A 24,018-nucleotide genomic window follows, 5' to 3' on the forward strand; every position below is an offset into this window, starting at 1 on the left:
GAAAATACCATAGTGATATAAAAAGCCATTGCCATTTTTCTTCAACTTGAAAGAATCTGCCCCTACACAGATGAGGGAAATGGTATTTTCCATGGCATGGTGGCTGGTTTCAACATGTTATCAACTTCCTAGTAATCTCCACCTTTCCTGTGGATTTAGGGATAAGGAAAATTCAGAAAACAGTTGTTATATCCTTTTTCTGTTCAACTATTTCTTCCTTTCCAACCTACATGTTTTTACTCAATCAGCAAAAAAAGGCTCATAACTTCACCCTTATTCATCATTGTTTCCCTCATCCATATTGAACCACCTACAAATACTTCAGCTAAACTATTCAATGGTCCTCTTAGTAGGTGGCAGGAAAAACTCAACCTTGAAAAACCACTAAAAAAAAATAAAGACATGTCATTCTCCACTTGGGTCTACTTGTCTTCTCTATTTAGTCTAAGAACCAGAGGAAATTTCTCCAAATCCTCATTGCTCAACTTTTTAATTCTTGTCATATGTAGACATCTGATCATGCACATCCTGTAAATGAAACATTTTCTGCTCACTGTTCTATTTCAAATTGTCAGAGGTGAATAATTCCAAATTCAGATCAACATTGGAAAGTACCATACCAACAACGGAGAGAATATTGACCACGTTTTGGGGGAGACAGGAGGGAACTTGAACCCAATGGAAATGGTTAATCCCTTCATGACAGATCTGACCAGAGACAAAAGAAGGAATGGGTTTCAGGGTTCCATATCAGAAAAAAAAGAAATAAAACTTAATAAGTAAGCTTAGTTTAGTAAGAATAACCTCTTTTACATCCTTCCATTATCACAATTTGATGACCCTGTAACCCTGCCAAAAACATTTATAGGGGCTCTTTTTTTTGTGTTGGCAAGAATTGGAAATTGAGGGAATGCTCATCAATTGGAGAATAGCTGAACAAGTTGTGTCATGTGATTGTGATGGAATACTATTGTGCTATAAGAAATGACACAGGGAATGGTTTCAAGGAAAAAAAAAACATGACCAGACCTATAGGAATGGATGCAAAGTGAAATAGAAGAACGAGGAGATCATTGTGCACAGTAACAGCAATGTTGTAATGATGATCAACTGTGAAATACTTGACTATTTTGATGAATATAATGAAACAAGGCATTTCCAAAGGACTCATGATGAAAAAATGCTAACCACCTCCAGAAAAAGAACGTGTGCACTGTGGATGGAAATTAAAGTATAATTTTCTCACTTTCTTGATGTTACCCTTTTTTGTGATATGACTCATATGGAAATATATTTTGCATGATTTCACATATATAATTCATATATCGTTCATCTTCTCAATGAGTAGTGGAGTTGTAGGAGGGAGGGAGAAAATCTGGAACTCAAAATTTAAAAAGAAAAGAATGTTAAAAATAAATAAATCTTACTTCTTTTTTAAAAAGAAAGTGAATTGCTGGAGGAACTTTATTAACATGAAACAGCAACCATAATTTATTGTATTTTAAAGGAAAGAGTCAACATATTTGCTTGGAGAATTTATTTCAGAGGTTCTAAAGGATTGCTCCAAAAGTGTGAATAGAGTTACAACATAATCTATATAACATAACATATAAAGAGGAATTTACCACTACTAATGTCTCAGCAACTAAATAGTATGAACCTGAGTCTAAAAGGTGCTATGAAGAATGTCAGCGGAGGCTTCTCTCCCCTTTATTCCTAGAGAACACAGGTGCCTTTGGTGTGGATAGGGATCAAACAATTCCTGACTCTCTTGTGTATGCTCAAAGCTATAATGGAGAGAATAAATCATTTTATAGATTCAAAATAAGAAATGTTTATCAAATGTAACTGTTTGCAGCCACAAAACTTATATCTATATTTTATAAACATCTCTTCCTTTTTTTGATCACATACACAAGATGTTCCTCTGTAGTAATCTTTTTTTTTTTAAGCAATCAGGGTTAAGTAACTTGCTCAAGGTTACACGGCCAGTCATTTCTGGGTGTAGTGCTGAGTATATGAGCCCAGATTTGATCCCCAGGTCATCCCGACACTGGAGCCGGTGCTCTTACTCGCTGAGCCACCTGGCCGCCCCTAAGCCATTGGGATTAATGTAGTAATCTTTCTGAATAAATTGTTATATATTTCAAAATGGTCCAGGGTTCCTCTATACCTAAAGTATTTGTTCTAATTGATTTACCCACAAGGATTAATGAATGTCAGCATTTTGTTTTAGAAGAAACATAATTGGGCTTCTTGTCATGCCTGATTTGCCTTTAAAACAATTTCTTTGCTTCTCCTTCCATTTCTTATATTATGAATGGTCACTTAGACATCAAATGCCATCCTTTTCTGTAGACATTAACCACATTAGTTATGCTTATCTCTTTGTAGTCAGACATTACAACTCTCATTAACTCTTATTTGTTATAGAGTATTATGGAAACCATAGACCCTAGTAGAGATGATATGGTTAACAAATATCCTTTCTAGTAAGGGATAATCGGAATTATTTTTTTAAAGACTAAAAAAGAGCCTTTTTAAAATAAGTATTTATTAAGTATTTACTGTATTCAAGACACTTTGCTAGGTGGTAGGAATATATATAAATGGAAACTATGATTCCTTTTTGTCTCAAATTTTAAGAGGATCATCATATTTTCTAAGGTCCAATGATGGCCCATGTATCTAAACTTTGTGTCTCCTTCTCCACTAAACCTAGTACTCAATACCCAGCAGATTTGTATTAAGTGTTTGGTGACTAAATGGATGAATAGATTTAGTACATTTTCCTTCTACAGAAATATAAAAAAATGTATCTTCTGTTTTCCTAGATGTTGAAATGAGGGTCAAATGTAAATGGATTGCTTTATTCAGCTTCAAACATAACCTCTAATCCTTAACTTGGCTAAGTATCTTGGCTCCTATAGCAGAGGAAGTGAATGAAAGGCAAGAGGGGAGAAGGGGAAGAGAGATTAATGAGTGTGGATGAGAGCCTTGAGCAAATGAATCACTAGTTCCAGAATTAGTAACTTAAATGAAATGCTTTACCAATAATGAGCAAATAGCATCATCTAGGTATAGCTGTGTTTTAGAGTCACGATGATCGTTATGATGACAATGATGATAAAGATTCATTCACTTGAATTCTTTTGTTGTTTCAACATGATAAAATCCCAGAAGTACTGAATGCTAGACAGAACCAATAGAAATGTTTAAATTCTTCATAATGATGAATAGCCCAAGGATGGCATATAGTTACGAAATTTATACAGTATATATAACTTTATCTCCAAAGGATACTGAAGAATAAATAGCAAATGTTAATTTAGTATTTTAATTGCTTTTTTTCTCCCTCTTCATGCCTACCCTCCACCCCCTCCCCTGCTCCTCCTGCCTAGATCCTGACGAATTTGAGAGAATATATGAGCCTTTGGATGTCAAAAGTAAAAAGATCCATGTGGTTGATAGTGGGCTCACATTTAACCTACCATACCCTCTGATCTTGAGACCTCAGAGAGGTGTGGATCTCATCATCTCCTTTGACTTTTCTGCAAGGCCAAGTGACTCCAGTCCTCCTTTTAAGGTGAGTTCATTACTGCTGCTTTCAAATATAATAACAATGCCTTCTGTTTCTCTAATTCTTTACAGTTTTCAAAACATTTTTACTCCCTCATTTGGTGGTCCTAGCAACCTGTTGAGGCACATTATTAGGTACACTTTACAGATGACAAGACCAAGTCTCCAAGATTTAGCTAAGGTCATATGGCTAGTAATTGGCAGAGCCAAGAGTAGAATCAAGACTTTCTGTTGTTCTTTCCAGTAAGTTACATAGTCTACTTTACAACTCTTGTATCTTCCTTAATTTTGCTGGCTATTGTGAAAGTTCCAATAAAATGATGACATGATTTTATCCTGTCCTTAAAGACAATAACATAGTTTGGGGACCATAATTATACACAAGAAACATTTAGAAGGAGAAACAAACCAAAAACCCTCCAAGACTAGCTACTAAGTGACCTCTAAGGTTCCTTCTTTTTTTTCATTTTTGGAGGGCACTTGGGGTTAAGTGACTTGCCCAAGATCACGCAGCTAGTTTTTGTGTTAAGTGTCTCAGGCTGAATTTGAACTCAGGTCCTCCTGACTCTAGGGCCGGTGCTCTATTCACTGTGCCACCTAGCCGCCCTCTAAAGTTCATTCTGACTCTAATTTAAAGTGTGAAACTGGATCCTGACTATAGATTATGAAAAAAGATCCAAATGAACTTGAATGATTGGGAAGACTGTGGATTGAGGAAGTGGGAAATGAGTTGATGATTAGATATATCGCCATATCATAGTGAGTATTCATTTTAAGTATATTTACCTTATGTCTAGAGGCAGAATCCTAAAGAACAATGAAAAAAATATTTTTCTTCCAAACAGCTAAACCCAGTTGTACTTTTAGCCCTCTCCAACCTTTTTCCAACCAATGGATACTATTGGTTAAGCACCAATTCCATGTAAAATAACATACTAAGCATTGTCCATGGACAAAAGGTGACAGGAGATGGGAGGCATGGAGAAAAAGAGGGTGTGTAAAAATAGGGAAAAAAATACCATAATACCATAAAATAGTGGTGCTTAAAAATGGTTGGTGGATTTGAATTTTCTGAATTACAAAGATATATGATATGAGAAATAGCCTCTTACCTCAAACATCTGCCAATCCGATTGGAGAGAAAAGACCAAAGTCTGGTGTTTTTCTTCTGCAGTTCATAATGGCACTGTCTGAAATTGTTAACTTTAAACTTTTTTTTAAACATCTGAAGTTCATTTTTCCCATCTCAAAGTTCATTTGAACTAACCATAGCTCTGTCAATATTTTATTCATTTGAGCGAAGAAATAAATCTCTTTGGCTTCAGTATACTATATTCCCTTACTTCCTGCAGGCCCATATCACCTCACTTCTGGGCCATTGAAATAGGTACTAACTGGTCTCCCTGTCTCAAATCTCTCTCCATTCTCTTCCATCCTCCACCCAGCTGCCAGAATGATTTTCATAAAGAGTAGATCTTGGGAGAGCTAGGTGGTGCAGTGAATAGAGCACCAGACCTGGAGTCAGGAGGACCTGAGTTCCAATTAGGCCTCAGATACTTCACACACACACACACACACACACACACACACACAAACTAGCCATGTGACCTTGGAGGAGTCACTTAGCCCCAATTGCCCTCCAAAAAGCAAAAAACAAAACAAAAAAAAAAGTAGATCTGACCATGTCACACCCTACTCAAGAAACTCCAGTGACTCCCTCTTAATTCCATGATCCAACACAAAATGCTCAATTTGTCATTTAAAGCATTTCACAACTTGACTTCTACCTGTACTTTCAATTCTTAGACTTCAATCCCTTCTTTATACATCACCAGCTAGTAACATTAACTCCCTTGAAGTTCCTTGTATGTGACACTTGATTTTTGAATCCATGCCTTTTCACTGTGGGTCCCCCCCATACACCCGTTCCATACTTGAAAAGCTCTCCCTCCCTGCTTCTGATTCTGTGAGGGAAGCAGCAGATGAAAAGTGAGCCGACAACGTACCATACAGCTGTTGTCTGATCGTTTCAGTTGTGTCCAACTCTCCATGATCCTATTTGGGGTTTTCTTGGCAAAGATACTGGAATGGTTTTCCATTTGCATTTTCAGCTCATTTTATAGATGAGAAACTGAGGCAAACAGGATTGAGTGACTTGTCTAGGGCTATTCAACTAGTAAGTATGTGAGGCCAGATTTGATCTCATGTCTTCCTGACTCCAAGGCTCTCTCCACTGTGCCACCTAGCTGGCCATACAACTGCCCTGTCCTAAAAGAGAAAAAGAAGAGGAGTTTAGAAGGTCGCCAGTCTTGGTTTCCAGACAGTATTAGATCAGTAATGTAAGTCACTCCAGACGTGGTGCTTGCATATTGCTCACCACATTGTCTCAGGACTCCCTGTAAATGTTTACAATTTTCTCTATGCTTTCCGTGACTTTGGTTTCTTTTTTCTTGCTTCATTCTTTGTACTTCCTAACTGTAAGCACCCCTTTTCAAGGTCAGGATTAGTGACACCATAGTTTGCCTTCATATCAATTCTGAGAACCCTTCAGAGCTTAGAGAATGCTGGTAAGACTGTTAGTCAGAAGACAACCCTTCACCTACCGCAATCTCCTTTTCTTTTGGGTCTAAGTTTTTGGCAGAACTTAAAAAGGTGGGTTTCCCTTGATTTTAGGAAACTAACTATGGAGTAATAAATAACTAGAGCTTTATTTAATGAAACCTTTAAAAATAAATATATTTTTATTGGAAACCATGTGCCTAGTAGGCAGATCTTGGCATTTTCTTTTCATAATACCATGCTTCATTTCCTGAAAGTTAAGCAATGTTAAGAATCCATAACAGGTGAATTCTCGGAAAAATAGTATGACTCTCATTAACTACAATTTAAGTGGAAGCCGGGGGTCTCCAGAGAAGCTTTTATATACTTAGTACTACTTGATATAAGTTGAAAACTTGAGTTGTTTTCTTGTTGCTTCCCTGAAAGTGATTTTTCCAATTTTTTTTATAGATTAGAGGCATTTTTCATGACTAAGAAAAAAAAACTACTAAAAATAACCTCTTTTCCAGTTAGACATGAGATAGGCTCTCCTGTTTGAAGCAAAATCTCATTTGGGGTTTTTTCATCATGTTTCCATCAAAATTTTGTTTCTACAACCTGGTATTATTAACTGGTTTACTTCTGCAACAAATAACATCACAGGATAGTCCAATCCTTATCACTGACTAATATTTTTTAAAGGTTATACTGCTTGGTCAGTATTAAAAATGGAATCCCAAAGTTCATGTGAGAAGTCTCTGGAAATGGTGGGAGGGCCTATCAAAATACTGTGTAATGGAAGAGACCAGTTCCAAAATGTACTAACAGAAAGCTTTGAACTTGGATTTAATGAAGTTGATTCAGCATTAACTCATTTGCTACTTTTGAGATTAAAATATGTTTTAAAAATTTCCTGTCAGAAAACTGGAGAATCATAGGGGGCTTAAATCATAATCATCTAGCTGTGAGGAGTTACTTGATATTTGTTGAATGTGACAGTCCACCTCCCATCATCATTCTTTCATTTTTTGGAATGCTCTTTCCTCACTTCCCCCTCTTGGCTTCCCTGGCTTTTTTTTTTTTGAGATGGGAAGGTAGGGCAATTGGGGTTAAGTGACTTGCCCAAGGTCACATGGCTAGTTTGTGTGTGTGTGTGTGTGTGTGTGAAGTGTCTCCTCCAGGGCTGGTGCTCTATTCACTGTGCCAGCTAGCTATCCCTCCTTGGCTTCTTTCAAGACCCAACTCAGATCTTTCTTCCCTGGAGCCCTCAGTCACTAGTTCCTTCTCCTCTGGAGTTATCTTCTATTTCCTCTGTACATACCTTCTATCTGCCTAATTCTTTCCATGTTGTTTCTTCCATTACAATTTGAGCTTCTTGAGGGCAGGGACCACGGTTTTGACCTTTTGTTGGATTGCCAGTGTCTGGCAAATAGTAAGGGCTTAACAAATTCTTGACTCCTGGTGAGAGAGGAGGAGGCAGCAGGAAAAAAAAAATGTCAGTATGGTGTCCTGAGACAGTTGCTTGATTTGAATTAGAAGTTTTTGATACCAATTCTGGGATCATCTGGGTCCATCAATTACTGCTAATATGACCATTGGCAAAATACCTACTTGTCTTGACCTGCTTTTTATCTCTATTAAAAAAGGAGTTGAACTATTTGACCTCTATATATATGATTCTATGATCTCTGAATTTCTTTCTCACTCAGTATTTATGATTCTATTAAATTCATTTGAAAGGCCTCCATGTCTTCTTAATAAAGATTACTTTGGAACTTGGGAGGAAAATAATAAAAATAATAATAGATAGTATTTGCATGACAATTTACAGTTTACAAAATGCTTTATAAATGTTATCTAATTTAATTCTCACAACAACTCCAGTAGGAGGAAACTGAGTTGGAGTAGGAGGCTGGGTGACTTGCCTACGGTCACGGGCAGTAAATGCCTGAGACCAGATTTCAGGTGCAGTCCTAATCACCTCACACCTTGATTACTTCAATAGCCCACTGGCGGACTGACCTGCCTCAAGTCTATCCTCACTCCATTCCACAACAACTAAAGTAATTTTCCTAAAATACAAGTCCAGCTCGGTTAACCCTCTCAATAAACTCCAGTGGCTTTCTATTGTCTTCAGGAGTAAATATAGTGTTTTGTTTGACATTCAAAGCCCTTTATAACCTAGCCACCTCCTACCTTTCTTCTTGCACCTTACTCCCCAATACAGACTCTTTAGTTCAGTGACACTGCCCTCTGAGCTGTTCCATGAACAAAACTCTATCTTTAAGCTCTGGGCATTTTCTCTGGCCATCCTCCATACCTGAAACACTGCCTCCTCCACTTCAACTGCTGACTTCCCTGGCTTCAAGTTCCAACTGAAATCCCACCTTCTACAGGAAGCCTTTCCCAACTCCTCTTAATTCCAGTGTTTCCCCACTTTTAATTATTTCCTATTTATTCTGTTCATAGTTTAATTTGTATATACATTTTTGTGCATGATCTCCTCCATTTGATTATAAGCTCCCTAAGGGCATTCACTGTCTTTTGTCTTTTTGTATCCCTAGAACTTAGTACAGTTCCTAACACATAGTAGATGTTTAATAAATGTATCTTGAATGAATGAATGAAAAGTTCAGTGCTCTATCCACTATGCCACCTAGGTGCCTCTGAGAAATGTTCTCATGATTTTTATTAAAGGCAAAAATGAATGATTCTAGTGTGTAAAACATCTCTATTATAACTGTTCTTGAAGGTCAGTGCCCTATCAATGAAAAGTAAACTGAGAACTTTTTTAGGGTAGCACACATAGGGACTGAGAAGAGATGTTAACCAGTCCTCAGTTCTAAGTAATAATCCTAAGAGATTATGGAAAAAGTGGCTCTATAGTTTATATTGCTAAGATTCTTTGCCATGGAATAATTGCTAAATGTAGCACAAGCCAAACCTTGGATTTTTCAGTTGTCTATAGCCAAAGAAAAGTCTGTTATGACTAGTGCTATCAAAATCAACACAAAAAACAAAGAAACAAAAACTTAAATGGTCTTAATTGTCTCTTTACTGCTATTATGTGACCCCAACCTCAAGAACCCAGACTGGTGAGTGATGACCCTTTTCTTTCCCTAAAAAATTCCATTACACTCATAATATGGCATATCAGTGAGAAGTAATCCTTCTATGATAAAATTCCAGTGGAGCCACCCAACTACTGAGCCAGTTAGCAATGTTATTTGGGACAGGAGCCTAAATCCTTAATACTAGACATGAGAATCAGCAATGTTTTATATACTTAAAACCATGTAGAAATTAGCTTTAACAGTAGCTTTAGTTTAAAAAGAAAAATAGAAAATACTTTGGGGGAAAATGAATACTTTCCTTTTTCTTTGTCTCTCTGTCTCTTAACTCTCTGTCTCTTCTCTGTGTCTCCATTTCTCTCTCTGTCTCTCTGTCCCTGTCTCTCTGTCTCTCTCTCTCTTCCTTCCTTTCTTTCCAGTGTCTCTCCTCATCTACTTTCAGTGATTTAAACGTTGTTGTAAAAGACATTTTGGAAATCAAAAATTACTCCAAGTTATTAAAAAAAGGGGAGATAAAGACTTCCATTTTCTTGTATAGCTTATTTATTACTTTGATTTTTAACTGATCCCTAATCTACTTAAATATTTGTTTCTAAATTAACTTGCTTTTAGTTAGCTTATATGAATTTTTCAAATACATTTTAAGATTCAATGTGAGCTTATATTTTAAAATAATCTTTCTTTTTAGTTTTATTGGTGCCTTTTGTTTCTCATACTGGTTATTTCCCCTTTGAACCTTGCCTTTTGATAAAGGAAAATAGTCTAGTAAAACTGACTGACAAAACTACTGTGACAAATAGAATTATTGTGCATTGTATTTTCCCATTTTTGTACCAAGATCATAAATATAGATCTGGAAAAGACTAAGGGAATATCTCCTTTGCAACCAAGATTGGTCTGCAATTCATCTGAGTTCAGTCTCCAATTAGCATTAGTATTGTATACATTCTTATTGTCATATATTTTATTCTCTTCTTTCTGCAAATTTATAAATTTTACAAATTGCCTTTTTGGAAGTCATATTGCAAATTTCTTCATGTTACTTTTCAAATAATAAATATAAGAAGAGGGGCGGCTAGGTGGCACAGTGAATAGAGCACTGGCCTTGGAGTCAGGAGGATCTGAGTTCAAATGTGACCTCAGACACTTGACACAATTACTAGCCATGTGACTTTGGGCAAGTCACTTAACCCCAATTGCCCTCCAAAAAGCAAAAAAGAGATATGAGAGGATCAAAAATCCAACATTTCCTGTATTTTACTTCATGGGAATATGATTAGTATGAATCTTTGAATAACCCCCCAAAAGTGCTTCTAAAGGTAAATTTCTGGAACATTTCTACAATTTTACAGTACCTGGTTGGTAATCAAGTTAAATTGAAAGAAAAAAATAAACAAAAATCTGGCAAGAATTCTTGGACCAATAATAATGTGTGAGTTTTTTTCCTTCTTTAAAAAGCCATCTCATACAATAGTCTGACTCCTCTGACTTACAGTAATCCCTCTGAGTTTTAATACATGACTTTTAAAATGCAGTCTTTCAGGATCAGTAAATGGAAATCTCTAATCTCCCTAACTACCAATAAGAAAGTATCTATCTAAAAATAGACTTTTTTTCTTTGTGAAATTCACTTTCTTACGCATCCAAGTGGTAAGGGAAACATAACTAGTCAGTTTATTGAGTCATTATGTTAAAAATCATGAGCCTTTCCTCTTTTCCCATACTCCTGTCTCCTTTTGGTTTTATCTTGAATAATCCTGAATGGTTATTAGTGCTGCTTGTGTAGAAATAACAAACTCATCAGTGACTCAATTCTTTTCTTTTAAAATTAATTTTTCTTATTTTTATAAAGTGTCTAATGCTACCCCCCCAAGTTTAAAATAAGAAACTGGTCATTTGCAGAGTGGACTTTTCTCTGACAACCACTGTGATGTTGGGTGTTTATTATCTTTGGAAGTATTATTGGGGAAAAAGCTAGCTTAGAATTTATAATTTGCTAGCCTCTCATAGACATAAATAGAGTTGAGTTGAGGGTAATTCAACTTAATAAGTACATACAGTTAAGTGCCTATACACTGTGTGTAAGGCACTACTTTATGCATTGGTGGGTTATAATAGGAAACAATCCCTACCTTCATAGAGTTTACATTTCTCTGAGTATATATTCATAGATTCACATAAAAACATATTTGACATCTAGTGTAATGCTGTTTTCTTTGCTATGGTTCTATCTGCAAGTTTACTTTTTCAGGGTTGGGTGATGGTGTAATGGGGATTATTGAGATAATATTAAATTATAAGTTTCATAAGTTTCCTTAAGAGATGCCGTGGTTAAGGCCCTAGCTATGAAGTATTTAAACTTTATTTTAGTGGTGCTACCTTCTGGAGTTATAAAACACATTGCTAAAGTAAAGAAGGTATTTGATAGGGGCCCTCATCTCCTTTTGAGATTTTAAACAAGAAGAAAGACCTGGGGAAGAGGTGAATTCAAATGTCACAAATATTTTTTTTCTCCCTAGGAAATTCTGCTTGCTGAAAAGTGGGCTAAAATGAATAAGCTTTCCTTTCCAAAGATTGATCCTTATGTGTTTGATCGAGAAGGTCTGAAGGAATGTTATGTCTTCAAACCCAAAAATCCTGATGTAGAAAAAGATTGTCCAACCATCATCCATTTTGTTCTGGCCAATATCAACTTCAGGAATTATAAAGCTCCTGGTGAGTGGAAAATGATTTGTAGAAATTTCCTGTCAAACAGAAATTGTTGTTTTTCTTTTTCAAGAGGTACAACAGGGCAGTGTAAGAGATCAGAAGAGGGAACTAACCTTAAAGTACTGCTTGTGTAAAAAGATCTGGAAGTTTTCATCAACTGAAAGTTCAATGTGAATCAGTGGTATGATATGACAGCTAGACAAGCTAATATAAACTTAGGCTAATTTAATAGAAATAGAGTGTTCCCAATAGTGGAAGTAATAGGTCCTCTGTATACTCTGAGTCAATTCATATCTTCAGAATATGTTAAATTATGATCCTCCTTTCCCCAGGAAGGTAATTGGTAATCTAAATAATGTTAAAAGAGGGAACCTGCAAACGATGAGGAATGATTGAAAGAATTATAAATATTTAATATAAGAAGATATTTCAAGGACACATAATAGTGATCATCAAATATTTTATGTATTATATTGTATAAGATGGAGAAGACTAAGTTGCTCAAGAGGAAGAACTGGGACCAATAAGTAGAAGTTATGTGGAGGCAGGATTTAGTTTAACATGTGGGTATGCTTTCTTTTTAAGTGCTTCTTAACAATTAGATTTATCAAACAATAAAATGGGCTAGCTAACTGACAAAGGAATGAGTTTGCTTGCTGTAGAGGTTGAATGATTTCAGAAATGATGGAGAAGGAATTTCTTCATTGGGAAGGAAATTAGCCAAGATGCCCTGTAAAAATTCTTCCAAATTTAAGATCAGAAAATTCAACATGTGTGTTAGTTAGCATTTTAAAATGATTTACTCTTTGTAAATTAATAGCATCATTTGCATCCATTCTGTTGCCATAGGAATTCCAAGAGAAACACAGGAAGAGAAAGATTTTGCTGATTTTGATATTTTTGATGACCCTGAATCTCCATTCTCCACATTCAACTTTCAGTATCCAAATCAAGCTTTTAAAAGGCTTCATGATTTAATGCATTTCAACACATTGAATAACATAGATGTAAGTATAATCTTAGACCTTTAGTAAAGCCAGGTTATTTCTAAGGAAGATACACATTTAAATATGTAAATCACTTAAATATGTAAATAGTCATCTTAAACACAGATACTGCTAACCTTTAGGAGGGACTAGCAGTAATATATATAGGGTGTGTGTGTGTGTGTGTGTGTGTGTGTGTGTATGAATTCACAGCAAAAGTAATACACCAGCTTGGTCACATCTTCAAAAGTTACATTTCAAAGAAAATACAACTTTACAATTCAATGTTTCTGATATTGTTATTTCATCACCTAGTAGGTCATAATAAATACTGTTTTTACAAGCAGGGGGCAACTTTGAGGATTTTGTCATTCTTCCTCCATTGTGGTTCCACAAACTCAGTATTTAAATAGTTGATTGCCAGAAAAAGTAAAGATAAAATAACCTTTGATTTATGAAGTTATGAGGTTAAAAATTATTACTTTGATCTTGAAATCCATAACAACTTCAAGGAGAGCCAGAAACTTGAAGATACTGTTTCCTGCAGAGGAATGTAAGTGGCATGAGGAGAATATCAACTTGGACATAAGAACTATTTCATATTTATCTTTGTATCACCAGAATCTAGTGCTTAATGAAGACTAATTGAATGCAATGCTTGATGAAGTACATATCAGGTGTATATATATTTTTTTTCTTTTTTTGGGGGGAGCAATTGGGGTTGAGTGACTTGCCCAAGATCACACGGCTAGTTAAGTGTTAAGTGTCTGAGGCTGGATTTGAACTCAGGTCCTCCTGACTCCAGGGCCGGTGCTCTATTCATTGTGCCACTTAGCTGCCCCTATATATTTGTATAGGTAAACACATATTAGGCAGACATAATAGGCTACAGATTTTACAGCTAGATTGCATATATTATGGATGTGTAAATTTACCATATTACACACAGAAAATTTTTAAAATGACATTAACTAATGCTAATAATTTATATACATTTCTCTCACTCTAATTCTGATTTAAATTCTAATGAGTTCTTTGTTCCAAGTATGACTGTTATTTATAGTCATTCAATTAATTTTTTTTTTGTTCTAAGCAAATGAGAAAGTGGTTTATTTGAAACATTGATGAGAAACTGCGGAACTCATTTAAATTAAAGAGGATGGATTTTAAGAAAGGATTCTTTTAAGTAACAATACCCTATAACAAACTCATCAGAAATTGTCTTCTTGCAATTGTCATGTTGCCTTTTAAGTGCTTTCATTATTGTCTTAGGAACCGGGGGAAGGCAGGGGGAAGAAATACTTGTCAGAACAGATGTAAGAGGCTAAACACCTATCTTTAAAAGACAACTTGTAGTTATAGACACCCTTTGTGGGATCTGTGGTTCATCAGAAATTTGGTTCTTCAATTCCCAGTTAGCCATACTTAACCCTTTGCTTAAAGAATGCTCTAAAAATAAAAATAAAAAGAATACTCCTTCCCCTGAAATCTGAATTTGAATCTCACAGCTGCTCACAGCTGTGCCACCTCACTGGAAACTGTTTGTGTATTTCTTCAGTGTATTAATGGCATTGTTTTTCTTTCCTCTCTGCTTTGTGGCTGCACCATTTCAGCATATTGTGATCATCTCTATTAGCATCAGTTTTTGCAAATATCTGAGACAACCAGATTCTAGCCATTGGCCATGCTTTGATGTTTCTAGCTGACTGTAATCTATTACTTAGGACCCCGAATCTGTCTGTGTGCCATTGTGGCCTTTTACTTTAATCTCTTTTGTACACTTCATTTCCTCAATTGCATTGAATACACCTTGGCTGATGGGGGTAGGGATGGGGATGGAAGACTTTAGCTTGATCTTATAATGCCCAAAATACTTCCTCTAACATTTTATTGAGTGGTGGAATGAAACAGCTCACACTTGATACCAATGCAATTGATTAAGAAGCATGCTGTGTCATGGAGGAGGAGAGAATTATTCCAGGTCTCAATTGCCATATAGGATTCAACTTAATTAAGAAGACATACACACATAACAAGTACCTTTTACCTTGAGTTCCTTTCATATATAATTTGCATCTAATTTTTATTTGTAGATGCTTTTCTTGAGAGAACATAATCCCCATGAAGTGGAGATGGTTTCATTTTTATTTTTGTATTTTCATTGCTCAGCACAGTGCCTTGAGTATTTTAGGATTTTAATGAATGATTACTGATGGACTTGTGAGGTTGGGGATACAAAGACAATTTTTTTCAAGTCCCTGCCTTTAAAGGGACTTTATATTCTACTGAGAATTCAAGTAAATAATACAGAATCTATACAAAGTGATCTCAAGAGGGAGAGAGTACTAACAAACTGAGGGCAGGGGAAGGGATCAGGTGTTAATTAGTCCTTGAGATGTGCTTTGAAGGAAGCTAGGGATTCTACAAGACAGGCGTGAGCAAGGAGTACATTGTAGTTATGAAATGTATACATGTCCTCTCATAAATTTATTATAGAAGCAGAGCTTTGGTGACAAATTAGCCCATTTGAATTTTTTAAATGATCTTATCTGAACCACATAGTATGTTCCACAAACATTTGAAAAATCTGCCAAAAAATTCCGTGAGCATGAAATGCCATCTAGTGGTTCAGTCTCTGTGTTTTTATTGTTATTGAATGGGGTACACTACACTGTACACAGAATGTCAGAACTGGTCAGTAGCTTAGAACTAATTTATTACAATGCCTTCATTTACTAATAAAGAAACTAAGGAGCCCAGAAAAGTCACCTGACCATGCACCCCAAATTTAGAGCCTGCAAATGATGATGAGCAAGTTTAAAAAACTCATTTGTTCTAGATTGAATTTTTCTTGTTATTAATGACTGAGAACATTTATTTTTAATGTTCAAGTCAAGTTGTCTACAAGCATTTATTAAGTATGTATTATGTGCCAGGCACTGTGCTAAGCATTGAGAATACAAAGAAGGGCGGGGGTGTGCAAATAATTATGTGCAAGCAAACAATTATTGAAGTAAATCTGAGAGGAATAGAGCTATCATTAAGGGGAAATGAGAAAGATTTTTTTTCCAAGTGGGATTTTAGCTAAATTCTGAAGGAATATGAGAAGGGTGACATTCCAAGAAGGAGGTACAGCCAGGGAAAATGCACAGAGTTGATAGATGCTACAGTATCTTGTGAGAGGAAAAGAAAGGAGCTAGCGGAAGCCACTGGATCTTAGAGTACATTGAAGGAAGTAAGGGGTAAGAAGACTGGAGATGTGTTGAAAACTTGCATTTCTTCTATTGAAAAACTATTGATACCTTTTGTTCAATTATCTACTGAGATTGCTTTCTCCTTAACGATACAGAACGTTACAGACGTTTGACTTCTATAACAGAGGGATGGAGTTTACTAACAAGAACAATGAGGGTGATGGTCTACTGCAAATGTGTATGAATGCTCAACCTAGAATTTCCAGTATTTCTCTGTAATCATGAAACACTTAGGAATTAGAAAATATATAAAGATGTTGGGGAGTGTAAAATTTTACTCAGATTGTCATACTATTGTACAAGATGAATCCTTTTTTAAAAAAATGAATTCAGGGGGCGGCCAGGTAGCACAGCGAGTAAGAGCACCGGCTCCAGTGTTGAGAACACCTGGAGATCGAATCCCGGGCTCAGACACTTAGCACCCACCCAGAAACACCTGGCCGTGTAACCTTGAGCAAGTTACTTAACCCCAATTGCTTAGGGGCGGCCAGGTGGCTCAGCGAGTAAGAGCACCAGCTCCAGTGTTGGGATGGCCTGGATCAAATCCAGGCTCAGATAATCAGCACCACACCCAGAAATAATAACTGGCCATGTAACCTTGAGCAAGTTACTTAACCCCAATTGCTTAAAAAAAATAAAAATAAAATAAAATGAATTCAGAATAGCTTTGTATTATACTTAACCATGCATTTATCACATGTAATCTGACCTTCCCCTGAGAGTAGAATGCTTGCTCATTGTGGGCAGTGACTGTCTTTTTAAAAAGATTTTAATCTTTCTACCGCTAACACCCCCACATAGTAGCTTGCATGTAGAAGGTCATGAATACATTTATCAAATGAATCTGTTGCTTCTGTTTTGCAGGTGATAAAGAACGCCATATTTGAAAGCATTGAGTACAGAAGACAGAACCCATCTCGTTGTTCCGTTTCCCTCAGTAACATAGAGGCACGAAGATTCTTTAACAAGGACTCCCTAAGCAAGCCCTCAGCATAGATTGTGTGCTTGAGTAGTTTGTCTATGCTAGAGTAGTTTTCAATATTATAACAACTGGATTTGCCACAAGGCATCATTGCTCTACAGAGCCTGGATGGCACTAAGATGACCAGTGATTTTGCTGCATGAAAATAATACCATTGTTGTCTTTTTGACTTGACAATTGTCACTCGTTATGTGAACACATGCTTATTCACGTATTCAGTCAGTATGAATTTCCAAATGTACTGTAGGAACATATACTGAATTTTAAAACATTCCTCACCAGCTGTCTTATTCACTGTACTATGTTTTTTAAATGCTGATTCTTTTTAGAGTATTTGAGAGGATTGATGTCAAGGAGTACTATTTTACATGGAGTGCAAATTTTATCCACTGACTAGATTTATCATCCTATGGGACAACACTATTTCTTATTTATGTATACAGAAATGTAATAGATGTCTTTAGAAATATAAAATATTTTGTGAAAGCTTGTTTTTAAAGATTTGTTGTGTCAGCGCTTTTAGTGAAATAATCCAAAGTTATTACAGAATCTCAGATCCTCTGTACCCAAAGCGAGAGGTCAAAATTGAACGTAAATAATGTTATCTTACATTTATATAGTGCTTCATGGTTTACAAAGCCCTTTCTTCACCATAGCATGATGGGAAGGTGGGGTGGGTGTTTTTACTCCTATTTTATGGATGAGAGAACTAGGGTCAATGAGCCTGAGTGACTTCCCTTTGGCTGCATAGCTAATGAGGGCTAAGATTCAGACCTAGATTTCTGATTGTAACTCTGCTCTTCTTTTGACTACTCCATACTAATATCACACCTTTATCACCTTCAGGCTACTTCTCTTAAGAATTCCTGTGATAAAAACAAATAATGCACATACCGAATCAGGAATCAGAAATGCAGAATTATTAAAGCAGGTTTATGTTGCATGCTTCCCAATGCCTCTCCACCAAAGAGTACAAGTTAGGTTTTTAAAATTTTTTTCTTTGTTTTATTTTGCTTTTCACCAGAAAATTAAGGCAATGGTACAGACAAAAATAGTCACCTTATGGCAGTCCAGTTTTCCTATTCTCCTCTGAGATTATCCATATCACAAAGGATCACTGAATCTTACTGCCACATTATTGTTACTTCTTCTGATCCCCTGAGCTACAGGCTTGATATTTGCAGAGTGTGGCCTTTCTCTTTCCTTTTGACTTTCCCTCATTCCTCCTCTTTCCATGTTTTGTTTTCCTTTCTGACTAGGTAGCTTCCATTCATTTTTCCTCTTTCCACATTCCTTCCCATAATGTTTCTCTCTCTGTTTGTATCCATCTCTGCTGCTCATTTGCATGTCTGTGTCTGTCTCTCTTTCCTCCATAGATTAAGATCTGTAAGAAACCTCAGAGGTTATTTAATCCCCCCCCCTTATACAGAAGGAGAAAATGAGACACAAGAAAGTGGAATAATTTGCCCAAGGTCACACAAGAAGTAAATGGTAGAGCCAAGATTTAATTTTAGTTCCTATAATTTCAAATCTGGTGCTTTCCCCATGTGACCAAACTACCTTGATGTTCTATTAAAGCAAGTTCTATTTTCAAAAGTTTTTTTAATAGATTATCTCATTTAATATTCACAACATGCTTGTGTGGAAGACAGAGGCATGGAATGTTAAGGTGGAGCCTACATTTTCTGGTTTCTAGTTCAGTATACTTTCAACTACTCCAAACTACTTTGATGCATCAATTAAAGAGCAGGTAACTCAATATTATTTACAGATAGATTATTGAATTTACAATGTTTTGGGGCTCTTTATTATAGTTGGTTGTGTGCTGATACATAATATATAATCTATAATACCTATATTATAATGCAAAAAGTATCATAGGTTTGAGAGGCATCAGGGTCCAATAGATGCAGAGAATATCTCAAAATCAGGAAGACTTGGCTTTGAGTCCTGTTTCTGACTGTGTGACTGTATCCAAGTCATATAACTTATAGGTGACTCAGGCAACTCTAAGACTATATGTTGCAGGTGCTGATCTATGTTGTTTGAAGAAATAGCCTCAGTTAATGTTCCCTTAAAGCAATTAAATTACAGGTTTCTCAATGTTGGGCCTCTAAAACACACTATGTAAGTTACTACCTCAGCCCATCAATCAATAAACATTTATTAAATGCCCACTGTGTATCAGGCATTGTGCTAAATGCTCAGGGTACAAAAAGAAGCAAGGCTGTCCCTATGTTCAAGGAGCTTACAATCTAACTACCTTCCCTGCCTCCTATAGGCTGGTTCTGACAGGATCCTCAGCCACTTGACAACCATTACAATCAAGAATACAGTTTGATTTGATTTTGTAGTTTGATAATTTCTCCTAGTTCCATGCTTGGTGGGAAAGGAAAATTGTTGGTCAATGTAGTAACCTTGGAAATAATTTTCATAAACCATGTAACTCACCACAATCCCACGTACTCTTATAACCAGAAAACTGCACTTTGCAACCCTGAATCCCTCCCAGCTGTTGCTTCTCAGTCAGACATACCTTCCTCAGTTCTAGCCCCTGTTTCTAGGATAAAAAACAGGCATCCATCTTCCAACAACAGAAAAAAACCTGAATTCATTAACAGTGGATGATGGGTGATATGATAGTGTGATGTCCTAGAGAGGGCCCAGGGTTTGAATCTGAACACCTAGGTTTGATCTCAGATGTGTCACCTACTACCTGTATGACCTTGAACACATTGTATAATCTCATTGGATCTAATTTTCCTCACCAACCAGGGTTGGACTAGAGTATCTCTCACTAAGATTCCTCTAAATTTGTGATCGTACAATTCTCACAAAGAAACAGATTGAAAATCAGCGTGATGACAGTGACCATCAAAATTATTCTGAAACCACTGCCTAATTTTTTTTTAGCTCATATCCTCACATCTTTCAGTCTCTGGCTATTTAAAGAATACAGTTTGAGCAAAATATTATAACCAATACTGTGGAGAAATTTGAAGGAAATTGTACACAGGGCCCTGACCTCAAAGAAATTTTAAAGAAATTAGAAAGAATAACATTTATCTCTAAAATATATGAGATGAAGCACACAGTAACATAAGGAAATAATCCAACTGCTAGCAGCTATATAGTTATTGATGCATTCACTAAACATTTATTAAGCCCCTTTTGTATGTAGACAACTGTTTTATGCATTGCAAGTGATAGGGTTTGAAATGATAAATGCTTCCTTGCTACCATGAATGCTACAGACTATCATTACAGACAAAAGTTTTGGAGTAAAGTAACCAGAATCTAGTGGGATTGCTTGGAGGCTTCATGAAAGGAAGAAGTGTTTTGAAGGAGAAAGATGGAATGTTTTAGAAGAGGCTGGAGGGCATCCTAAATCCCCTCCACTGTTTTAGCATCATCCTAAAGGGCTCATGTTAAGTGGAGTAAGTGAATGAATGAATGGCCATAGATACCTTTCTCTATTTACTTTATTCATACTCCTTTCTTCACTTGATGCAAATTTTCCTACTGATATTCTCAGTATCAGTATTATCATTTTTAACTTTGTGCCCAACTCTAGACATTGCATGCACACTTATACCCACCCACACACCACACTTATGTACTGAGTACAATGCATTTGGTTTGTAACTAATGTCATGGTCAAGTTCAAGTACCTACATCTTCATCCCAATTAGCATTACCTGCAGGCAGTCAGCACTTTTTATCTATACTTTTCACAACAAACCAGACTTACAAAGATAGACTCATTTATCAAAAGGGTTATTGTTAATCAGATGGATGTGCTTTTATGTGAATTAGAGCCACATTTTTAATTGTCGAAAATGTGCAAGCCCCTGAAAAGTGCTTGCAATGAATTTTTCTTCCTAGACATTGTCTTGATACTAAGTAAATCTACTAGCTGATTAATAAATGCCTCCAGTATTGATGAATAGATTTTTTCCCCTGTTTAACTTACAACCTGTAGAAAATTGAAAGAAAATAGAGGCAATTATCTTAGCACCCTATCTGTTAAATTGTCACAGTAAAAGGCAAATGAAAGTTGACCCAGTATGGTGTACCTACACAGCATCTGTATGGTATCAGAATGCAGAATTGCAAATTGAAAATTATGCATGTTTGGGTGATTATTCTTGGCTTACATCTATGTTTCATTAGAAAAAAAATACCAGACCAACATGTATGTTCTACTCCAATTATTCCAACCCTTCATTTTCAACAACACGCTTATTTAATGGGTACAATAATATATAGAACAATGATTCAGAAATGAAGAAGATACAAAGAAATCAGAAGTAATTTCTGTCCTCAAGGGGCTTACAATTTAACACGTGAAAGGACATAGAGAGGTGTCTCTAGTACAGAGGAGAGTCAGCTAACAAATAACATTGTAGGTACCGTGTTATGTGGTAGGGATACAAAGTCAAAAAGCAAAGAGGCTACATTTTGTAATAGCAAATGCCTAAGATGTGTAAAATAAAGTGATAGCTATGAGAGTGTAAGAAAGGAACAGATTTTAAGTTCATGGAGCAGGATAGTTTTCAAGAAAGAAAGATTGGGTCTCAAAGGATTACGGGCACAGAAGAGTAGTAGCATGAGCAAAAGCAAGAGAAAGCAAAGAATGGGTTTGGAGAAATATGAATATAAGTATGGAGAAAGAATAGTTGTAGTCAGCAAAAATAATTGAACTCTTTAAACTTGTTTTGACCAGCCTCAACTTTTCCTTTTCTTTCTGCATATTTTTCCCCTTCCTAGTACTCCTTGCCTTCCCTGTTTAGGCATTCAGAAACATGAAGCTCCTCTCTACTTATTCTATATAGCTTCCCTTTCTGACTTTGTTTTGTGTAATCCTCATACTATATATTGGGGATATGATAAAGTCCCAAAACAGTTCTATTGCAGTATGCATTAGTTTTTGATGGGAAAGAGGTTTCTGGTCACATTTCTGTGTACACCACTCCCCTACATATTTTACTCCCTGGTTATCCTAATTCCATCTTTAAACGCTTTCATTATATATTTTGCCAAACTTTCTGGATACTTGTTTCCTCCTTTCATTTACTATTTTTATGAGGCAATAGTGCTCATAATTTCCCACTGTATTATTCTGTAATATTTTATAAAACATTTATATTTGAAATCAACATTGCTCTTGGTTTTCATTTGTTTCTTGGCAAAGCAATCAGTTGTTTTAAAACTTAAAAAAAGTTAAAAAAAATAAAACAGAATGCTGCTGCTCTTAGTTTCTTTTGGCCTCCTTGTTGTAACAATTGATTTACATGGGTGAAACCTCCTTAGGAAATTCTGATAGTATCTGTAAATACCTATTCTTTTATCCATTGCCAATTTAAAGAGAAGCGTGAGTATATTAAAATCTTGGTTAAATAGATCAGAGTTGGTTTTATTTCATGATGTATCTTTTTCCCAATTTTATGTACGATTTTTTTTTTAATCCTTGCTCTTACAAGTCTATGGGACTTTGAAATATCTTTTATTTCAGGAACCAGTTGCTTCCTGTAAAATTGTAATCATCACCTTTCTAAATGTTATTTGGTACACTTCCTGACTCTTTATTTTAAGAAAGTAGTACTAAATTGTAAGTGGGTAGAGCTTCTGTGTAGTGGGGAAACCTTTGGCCTTCTTTTGTTTCTTAATCTTGAGTCAAATTTTCCAATATTTTCTATTATGTTGTTATACCCAATCTTGCATTGAGATTACCTAGTAATAAAGTCTATGCTGATTTAACTTTTTAAAAAAATTTAAATTCATTTTGAACTTATATACAAATAGAAAAAAAACATTTCAATGTACACAGCACAACACAAAAAGAAGATTCAATATGAAACCATGCATCTCCATTTCATACTGTTTACTTAAAAAAACCCTATGTAACATCATTAATTAATTTGAAGGTATGTAATGAGTTCTCCATTGAATTTTTCTATATTTGCATCTTCAATAAATTTTAGCAAATAAACAGAAATTATATTCATTGTAGTCTTTTTATGTATTCTAAAATGTAAAATCTTGGGGTGGCTAGGAGGTACAGTGAATAGAGCACCGGCCCTGGAATCAGGAGGACCTGAGTTTAAATCTGGCCTCAGACACTTAACACTTACTAGTTGTGTGATCTTGGGCAAGTCACTTAACCCCAATTGCCCCACCTTCCCCCCTCCAAAAAGCAAAATAAAATAAAATTAAATATGAAATCATCCATTGACCCAAGAAATGATCTCTCTTCTTACCTTTGAGTTCACAATAAAATGATTTCTACCAACTTCTTTATTTGGCTCTCCCCAAAGAGAACCTATAACCTAACCTCCTGATAATGCCAACTTCCTTTTGTCTTTTGTAGCAAAGGTTCTTAACCTTTCTTCTATCTTGGATCCCTTTGATAGTCTAAGGAAGCCTATGAATCTCTTCTTAGAATAATACTTTTGAATAATTGAAAGAAATAATCTTCCATTTAGAGACTAAAGAAGATAGAGATATAATTTTTAAATGTCATATTTTCTATGATTCCATTTCCCGAGCAATATGTGAGCTCATTGGTCATTGGACAAACATCTTAAATTTAGAACATCAAGACACAAGTTAATGTTTATAGATGATCTAATAGCCATCTGATTCTCAGGTCATACTATTTTCTTTTCTGCTATTTTGCCACTCTCACTGCATAAGCAAAAAGGGATCACACAGGATCGCAGACCATTTTGTATTATTCTTAATTTCATTGGTTGCTCTGGACAGATAATTTATTACCTAGAAGGTACGTTTCCTTATGGTGATTGTCCCTGCATGCTTAGGTTGAAAATACATAGTCCGGAGCCTTCTCTACCCCCCCCCCCCCCCCCCCCCCCCCCCCCCCCCCCCCCCCCCCCCCC

The 24,018-nt window shown here is 35.9% G+C and overlaps 1 protein-coding gene across 1 annotated transcript in view; it reads left to right on the forward strand.

Annotated features, from left to right (window-relative positions):
- Positions 1-22,278, forward strand: part of PLA2G4A (phospholipase A2 group IVA) — a 179,428-nt gene extending 157,150 nt beyond the window's left edge. Inside the window, exons 15-18 of the mRNA XM_069074439.1 lie at positions 3,402-3,586; positions 11,708-11,903; positions 12,747-12,904; positions 17,002-22,278. Of these exons, the coding sequence (XP_068930540.1) occupies positions 3,402-3,586; positions 11,708-11,903; positions 12,747-12,904; positions 17,002-17,133 (671 nt within the window). The 3' untranslated portion in view covers positions 17,134-22,278. The remainder of the gene's footprint in view (positions 1-3,401; positions 3,587-11,707; positions 11,904-12,746; positions 12,905-17,001) is intronic.
- Positions 22,279-24,018: the final 1,740 nt, after the last annotated feature.

This window comes from Petaurus breviceps, unplaced genomic scaffold (assembly GCF_028583685.1).
Source record: "Petaurus breviceps papuanus isolate PSGF00001 unplaced genomic scaffold, PetGlider_PUasm1.0 90895, whole genome shotgun sequence".
NCBI classification, from domain to species: domain Eukaryota; kingdom Metazoa; phylum Chordata; class Mammalia; order Diprotodontia; family Petauridae; genus Petaurus; species Petaurus breviceps.